Source organism: Epinephelus fuscoguttatus, linkage group LG1 (assembly GCF_011397635.1).
Source record: "Epinephelus fuscoguttatus linkage group LG1, E.fuscoguttatus.final_Chr_v1".
Taxonomy (NCBI): domain Eukaryota; kingdom Metazoa; phylum Chordata; class Actinopteri; order Perciformes; family Serranidae; genus Epinephelus; species Epinephelus fuscoguttatus.
Genome location: NC_064752.1, coordinates 1,740,274 through 1,748,322, shown reverse-complemented (window position 1 = coordinate 1,748,322; position 8,049 = coordinate 1,740,274). Strand labels below are relative to the sequence as shown.

General features: G+C 38.8%; 1 protein-coding gene and 1 long non-coding RNA gene across 2 annotated transcripts; both read left to right on the top strand.

The window, feature by feature from the left end:
• Nucleotides 1–1,841: 1,841 nt before the first annotated feature.
• Nucleotides 1,842–5,497, top strand: LOC125887354 (uncharacterized). The gene is made up of 6 exons (XM_049574102.1): nucleotides 1,842–2,243; nucleotides 3,173–3,374; nucleotides 4,491–4,652; nucleotides 4,774–4,861; nucleotides 4,989–5,153; nucleotides 5,453–5,497. The coding sequence occupies exons 1-6, from the start codon at nucleotides 2,135–2,137 to the stop codon at nucleotides 5,495–5,497; spliced, it is 771 nt and encodes a 256-aa protein (XP_049430059.1). The 5' UTR covers nucleotides 1,842–2,134.
• A 106-nt stretch (nucleotides 5,498–5,603) lies between these two features.
• Nucleotides 5,604–7,394, top strand: LOC125895040 (uncharacterized). The gene is made up of 4 exons (XR_007450134.1): nucleotides 5,604–5,653; nucleotides 5,887–6,058; nucleotides 6,169–6,248; nucleotides 6,713–7,394. It is a non-coding gene; the product is annotated as an uncharacterized LOC125895040 (long non-coding RNA).
• Nucleotides 7,395–8,049: the final 655 nt, after the last annotated feature.

Here is an 8,049-nt window from a genome sequence, read left to right as displayed (position 1 = left end):
GACAGTGTCTTTGTAATTCATTTACTAAATCTTATTTTGTTTGTTTTGCTTCAACCTGCTAATTTCCTCCATCTTCCTTCTCTCCTCTTTTAATACCTCTTCTTATCTTCCCGTTGTCAATACTCCATTTAGTTGTTATTGTCTACAACTTCTACGACCCCTCTCCCCAATATCTGTCAAACAGAAAACCCATCCTACCACACAAACACAGTGAAGGGTGTAAATCACCAGTTTCACAGAAATACGGAACTCTAACCCAACTTTAGATTGCTCCACTTTGTTGGTGTAGTTCCCCCTGCTTGTCTTGTGCTGTGTCATTTGTGATAAAGCTTTCACTTGTATCTGCTATTTGCTGGTCACTCGAAAGTCGTCTGAAATACAACCTGGCCTCTAACTTTAGGCTGCCACAAAGATGGTGATACTGCACATGCAGACACAATACACAAGTCTATTTTTTTTTACCAGACTCATTATTTTGTGGCCCCAAACACTCCGACTTGCACCGAAATAGCTGGAGAGCAGTGCTGTAGCTGACCACCTCTGACAGACACAGATCTGATTTTGTCAAGTACGAATTTAAACGCACTGCAAAATACAAAATACGACTGACTGCTTGTAAATGTGTCAGTCACCATTCTTGCACCTAAAAATCTGGAACGAGTCACAACAGAATTATTTATTATTAGTGTAATTAAGTGTTATTAAGTGTAGCAGCAGCTTCATTGAAAAGGACCCCATTAATTCCATGACTCTTGATTAAGACACACAAGCACCGACTATTTAGCAAACACAGGGACTGTTTTCGACTGATGTAAAAGACTCTAACAGAGATCTAAGGTGGTGGCTGCTGCAGTTGGTGGGTGGCAGTGCCAGCCTTCTGCTTTGCCCTCACAAGTCTTTAGTTGATGATCGCTGGAAGCCCAGTATTTCCTCAGCAGAAGGGACCATATGCCACATCCTAGGCTTGTGGAGGAAGAAGTTAGCACTGTTGGCTCCATTCGGTGAAGTTTTTGTTTTCCCCACTAGCTGTTTTGCAGCCAGCTGGGTCAGTATTTATCGCTCGGGCTAGAGGTGCTGCTGGTTTAATTAGGCAGGCACTGCTGCCGGTCCGCTGCCAGCATGTGTTTCATGACACTGCATCACCATCCTTCTGCACCTTCCCACAATTTATTCTTGATCAATTCAACATAGTCTGGGTTTTATAAATAACCGCCTGCTGTACGTTTCTGCTGATATAGATCATGTTCATGTTTGGCAGCAGGTTCAAGTCGCTGCATTCAAGAGTCTCCCTCCCACCCACACACACACACACACACACACACACACAGTCAAGCAACTCTTGTTTAACAAAAAGGTAAGCAAAGACAGAAACTTCTTCTTTGAATGTTTTCTTACATAAGCAACACAACCTGTCACAGAAGCTTATTATTGCTTTTTTACGTGCCTCCTGGAAATATTTTACGACACTCTTGAAGTCATAAAGGGCCTTTGAAGCCTGCCCAATCCCATAAAAGCTTAACATCTGCACACAGAGAAATAGGGGTATCAGTTCTGTACCTAAAGGTACATTTGTCAGAAAAGTACCCTGTAAGGTACAGAAAAGGTCCCTAAGTTGATAATTGTGGACCTTTGTTTAATTTTAAAGGTACAAAATCATTGCTGACAGCAAAGGGTACATAATTGTACTTGTAAGGTACAGACAATTATGCAGCAAATCAATCACAAAATCTTGATTTAAACAGAGGGTTGGGTTTATTGAAATAAAACAGACTACTACTCCATCAAATTCTTGGTCTGTGTGGCTTGGGGATAATTTTATGAGCTTCATTAATATATTATTAATAGCTGGGTGTGTATTTTAGTGAGTTCAGCTAATCTTTACATTGCATTGTGGATATGCAAATGATAATTTAATAGTTTTAGAATATAATGTTGTAGGATCATTGACTGTAAAAGTGTACCATGATGGTTGTGTATTCCAAGAGGCTATCACCCTCATGTCATTACTTTGAAAGACCACCAGGGGTCAGTGATCTGGGTTCACCAACCGCCCCGCCCCCACCCCTGCTCCACTGCATCCCTTCCCGGGCATGAAAAAGCTCCTAAAACCTGAGACAAGGCTGCTGAGACCAAAATGTCCATTAGCTTTCCTGCTTTGTCGAGCTTGTCCACTGATGATTTAATCAAAAGAATAATTGAAGCTGGAATACAAATTAATGAAGAAGAAGCAAGGAAATTCAGGGGTAAGTAAGTTAACTGGACCTTTCATTTCTGTTCATGCTACTTATGCTTAGCTAACGTTAACGTTAGCTAACTTAACAAGCCTAACTACTAGATTAACCACATTATAGGTTTGTTTCCAGATCAGCTAAGTTCCATTCTTATTAGCTATTTCAGAATGTAAACTGTTTAACTTTGTGACAGGATACTTTTTGAGCAATTTTGTTCATTTAGTTAATAAACTGTCAGTATAGCAGATTGAAATGCTTCCACTTGCCATCACTATTACTCCCTATTTTAATATATTTTTTATTTTTTATAAGTAACGTTATTACAAGTATTTACACGGTTTCGTTGAGCTCTGTAGGGACCATAGACTGTATAAATAAGGTAGGGACTTGTTTTTCCTGTAAGTTATTCATTGTCACTCCCTTATGGAGGCCCTGCAGACTTGGGTGTGGCAACCCGCTTGCCTCCCGCAGTTTGCTGTGGCATGTGCTCGTGACATAGTAACGTTCTGCTCGTCCTCCGACAGTGACTTTACCGTGCGCTCGATCCGACGGCCTGTGCTTCTGTCATGTAAGTTTTAAATTACATTTTGGCCGTGTAGCTTGTAGTTTTTATGTAACGTTAATGCCAAATTGCCTTGAAATGTCCACGAGTTGAAAGCGAGCTTGGTGTGTTTAAGCTTGCAGGATTTCGGATGCAACACGGCAGAATCGTGCGCTAACGTTAACGTTAGCTCATGGTTTAGCTAGCAAGCATTCATACAGTTAAGCTAACGTTAAAATGCCATTTGCCGATGGCTCTCCTCATCTCTCCCATACATTTGGTTGCACCTAAGTGTATACATGTGTTCAACACTTATTGGCCCATAACTGTGTTGTAATTTTGCGAGTGTGTGTGTGTGTGTGTGTGTTTGTGTCTTGTGGCGTGTCTATGTCTGTCTCAGAAAATGACGTGGATGGAGAAACGGTGGATTGTGGACTCACTGAAGCCATGGTTGGATACCTGTTTGATGGTTCCTTCAAAAAGCAAATAAAATTTCAACAGTTTGTGCACCAATACAAGGAGGGTGAGACCATCATTACATTGGAGCCAGTACCAGTTCAGTCTACAGCAGAGCTCCAGCCTCAGCCTTCAGCTGATCCAAAGTAAGTACATGAAACTTTTAAAAGGCAGTTGTGGTTAATTTCTTCAACACAATATAGATGTGCCACTGTCTTACAATATGGAAACACATTTTGTGTTTCTCTAACTTTGAAGCTACCTAAGGGGGGATTTTAGGGAAAATAAGTGTTCAAGGGGTTAATATGCCTAACGTAAAAATTAATCAATATTTTTTTAATGATGGTTGTTGTCTGCTCATTTGCATGGTGTGTGGTTCTGTTTTTTGATAACGGTATATAGTGAGACATTGTGAAATGAAACTAGAAATTGTGGGATTATTTTATTTTTTTTTAAGCTTAATCCTGGCTTTTCCTGGTCTTAAAAGGCAGCTTTACAGTAAAATGTTTAAATTTCATCAACTTATTAGACAGTTGTATCTTGAGTGAAATGAATATTGAATGGCTTTACCTGTTTATTCATTATATCCACATTACTAGTGATTCTTTAAAAACATTTTCTTGTGTGAAAATACTTTTATAAAACCACTAATAGAGTAGTCATCCCAAAATAATGTCACATCTTTGCCGCATGTTTTTTAAACCTCATTCCTAGGCTTTCTTAAAAAAAAAAAAACAAAAAAAAAAAACAGCTGAATGTTTTATCTGTTTTCCAGCAAGGACCACAATGGAACTGCTTTAGTACTTCATTATGCTATCCTCTGGGTTCAAATCCACATGTTTTATCATGTATGTTCTATTGTTTAACCCAAATAAATCCAAATCAAAGCCTGAAAGAAGGCTTGTATCTATTGTAGAAAAAATGGGAGCTAATAAGACCCACCTATCATATTTTTTCTGGAGTTGTCCATACAAATGTGAACAGGAAAATGAGCTTGAAGAGCTTTGTCAATGCTAGAAGTTTGTGGTATTTAAGAAATAGGTTTGATTTTGTCAATAATGCCAAACTCTAAGTTTCCATGTGAGCAGCGAGAACAGGTCTGAGCAAGAGCTTTCTGGGTGAAGAATTTCTATTATATGGTGTTTTCTCAGTCTTCTTGAATTTGGTTCAGCTTATAGTTTGTCACAGACTTGCACATATTGTGGCTGTCTGCTGGTCAATGGTCCATAATTGGGAAACACTGTAATCTTGTTGCATTGCAGTGGTGGACCAGCTCGCAAGAGACTACCCATTGTGATTGTCCTTCCAACCTTTCCCAGAGATGTCCAGATGAGGCTTGATGCCAAGGAACCATGTCACAAAGTACCAAAACTACGCAACAAAATAATCAGAGTGCTGTATGAAATGATGGCAGAATACACCCTGTAAGTATAACTGTAACCTCTGCTACTACAACTTAACTACTTGTGATCCTCATAGATTGTGAAATTATCTTTAGACAAAACTAAGAGGTTGTTTTAAAGTTTATGGCTACCTTTGAACTAGGTATCCAACCAACGCAGAATATATTCAAGTTGCCAAAGCACTGATTATGAAATACCCTTTCCTGAGAGATATGGAGGGGAATGGCTATGTAAGTTGCATTCTTGTTTTGTTTTAAATCATTGACTTATCTGTATGTATATATTTGCATAAGGTATTGTTACTTAATCCTTACCTGCTGAATTATGCAAATAATCAAATGTGTTTTATTTTACTAGCACACCTGGCACATGTCCCTAAAGCGGAAATTTAAAGCAGAACGTGCACCACTTCTCAGCGACAGTGAAGTCAGAAAGCTGAAAGAGAAGTTTGGCCACACAAGACAGTCCAAAGCCACCAGTGCATCAATGAGTTTGTGCCGAAAGCCAGCTAATGTAACATTTGTAAGTCCATTGCCATATGCATAACTTATACTCACATTTTTAATCACTTTTACTTTAACACTTAGTGCAAGACAATATGAGGCTGATATTATAGACATTTAAATATTTTTTGTATATACTCTACTCCCATCCTTCCTCTGACTGGACACTACTGTATGTCTCAAATATTTCATGCAGTTCAGTGGATATTTTTTATCCAAAGCTCCTTAATGTAGAATGAGTGTGCAGACTTTTAGGATATATCTCTGTCATTATCTGTCGCTATCTGAGCATTATCTGTCTCTGTCCTTTTTCCAAAGGACATTTGTGTTGGGAGGATTCCGCATCTGTTGAGGCCCATGTGAACGTGCTACAAAGTGAGTATCGGAAGACGCATCCAGACATCTCAACTGTCAAAGACCGCATGGCGAACATTTTCCTGGCGACGTCGCGAAATCATGGAAGGGATGTCTGTGGGGGATGTACTCAACAAATACCCATACTTAAGGACGCCTGCTGGAGTATGTACAGTGAAAAAACTTGCATGTTACAGGGGACCATTATCAATATGTGTAATAATTTAGAATATTGTAACATTTGCAGTCACTGAAAATAAATAAATTAAAAGTCTGTTACAGTCAGTTACAGTCTGTAAAAGCCATAGTATTGAGGCTTAACAGCAATTGTATGACTTACAATTACTTTAAATGATGTACTTAATGTTAATAATAATGTCTTCATGTATATTCTACAGTTTTTTGACGAGGTTGATCGAATCCATCCTTCAACAAGTAGCTTCTGTCATCGCTTCAAAGAGGGCTTTGCTCGAGTTTTGCCAAATGTGCTGAAACTTGCCGAGGGAAAATCTCCCCTCGCAAAACAGTACACTGATGCAAGACGGGATGCATTAGCTGAGGATCTACCAGGTAGTGACAGTCACCTTGTTAATGAACCTGACAGTAGATCTGCTGTAATTACCACATTGCACACTTGAAAATGTGTGATCGTGAATGTAGGATATTTTTCTGCATTGCAGAAATCGACTTAAGGGCCGGGCTTATCCTCTTGCCATCCATCTTCAGAGAAAAGACTGAACACTACATCACAATGGGAGAGGTAGGCATCTGGATTGTCCTACTGTACTGGTAGACCTCATGCAAATACATGCTCAGGAAAAGATTGCTTGAATACAGGAATTAACTGCCTCATGTAGATATGCTTGATTTAAACATTAACTTTTTAAAACTAACACAGTCTTCATCTGTATTAATATTGTGTTTGTTTGTAGTATGAAAAATATAAGGTTAGTGTAAAGCCCTTAAGCCCACCTCTCTGTTTACAGGAAATTTTCAACGTAAATTTGCTGCATTTATACAGAAAAAAATATGGCTAAACTGAAAGATTAATTGCATTTGAAATTTTGTTGATTCAGTTGTAGAATTATTTAATATGTGAATAGAAATACATTATATATTATGTGAAAAGTCTGGCATAGACTTAAATGGGTTATGTACCGATTAAACCCATGTCAGATTATTTAACATAATTGTTGATATATTGTACATGTTTTTCTTACCTAGGGGGACCCTGCTACACCCTATCCAACCATACAACTGATGGACAATGACTGGAAAATGGCGATCACAGGAAGAGGGCTTAGTGTGGTGAAAGTAGATGGAGTAGATGTGTGCCAGTGCACAGGCCTTGATGAAGCCTTCATAACAGCCTTCAGTATGTATTTTGCTTTCAACATTACCTACCCACTGCACCTGAAAAACACACTGACCTTCCTTCAGAGGTGCATTGTCAGTATTGTGGAAGAGGGAGACAAGCCCCTGCCAGTAACTGTACTCCGACTGATTAACCTTCTGTGTTAGATCATGCCTCAACTGCACCAGTGCCCAAAGTGCACTCGAAGGACATTTACTCTAGGGAAGCTGCTCCAACATGTTGGACTTGTTCATGCACATGAACCAAATTTTAGTATCACCTGTGGGGTAGGTGATTGCCTGTCAACTTTTTCCCGCTTCCATTCTTTTAGAAAACATGTGTACAGGAAGCACAGATGCTTTGTGTTTAGGCCTTCTGATAATAGAAATGATTGTCCCATTGAGTCCACAGTACAGCAACATAGCTTGAACCTGGATCAGCAAAATTCTGAGACTGATCCAAGTGCTTCTGATCCCCAAACAGTTGAGCCAAATTTAGATAAACTATTAGAAGATTTCAGAGATAATCTGTTTGGATTCATTCTTAAATGCAGAGAGAAAACCTTCTACATTTGTCAGTCCAACAAGACATTACTGATGATGTGAAATTTCTCTTTGGTTTCTTCAAAGAAAACTATGATTCATTTATTTCTCACCATCTTGAAAAAAGTGGTTTTGATATTTCAAAGTGCCCTGAACTTCAGCAAGTTTTGCACTCATCTGATTTCTTTGATAAAGCTTATGAGGTGGTTCGTTCTCCACACATGATTAAAGAACACTGTAAGACCAAGATGGACTATACAGAACCTCTACACTACACACTGAGAGGCTCTTCAGGGCAAAAAATAGGAACCTATTCCTATGTTCCCATCTCTGAAGTTCTAAAGAAATACTGTTCTCATGAAGATGTCTGGGATCAAATAATATCTGAAAATAACGAGGTCAAAGATGAAGAGCTTCTGACGGATTACAGAGATGGTATTTATTTTAAGGAACATTTGTTTTTCAGAGAGCATCCAGATGCTTTAAGGCTTCATTTATATGAAGATGAATTTGAAATAGTTAACCCTTTAGGCTCCAAGAGAACTAAATATAAGTTGTGTGCATTTTACTACACTATTGGAAATTTGAGTGGAAAGTATCGATCTCAACTTAAGCACATTCACTTAGCTCTGCTGGTTCGTTATTCACATGTGAAACAATTTGGT

What these genes read in the sequence shown, in the direction of transcription:
- LOC125887354 (XM_049574102.1), top strand. Translation starts at nt 2,135, where the DNA reads ATGTCCATTAGCTTTCCTGCTTTGTCGAGCTTGTCCACTGATGATTTA. An exon ending in AGAAGCAAGGAAATTCAGGG is followed by an intron (nt 2,244 to 3,172) that starts GTAAGTAAGTTA and finishes TGTCTGTCTCAG; the next exon opens with AAAATGACGTGGATGGAGAA. An exon ending in CAGCCTTCAGCTGATCCAAA is followed by an intron (nt 3,375 to 4,490) that starts GTAAGTACATGA and finishes GTTGCATTGCAG; the next exon opens with TGGTGGACCAGCTCGCAAGA.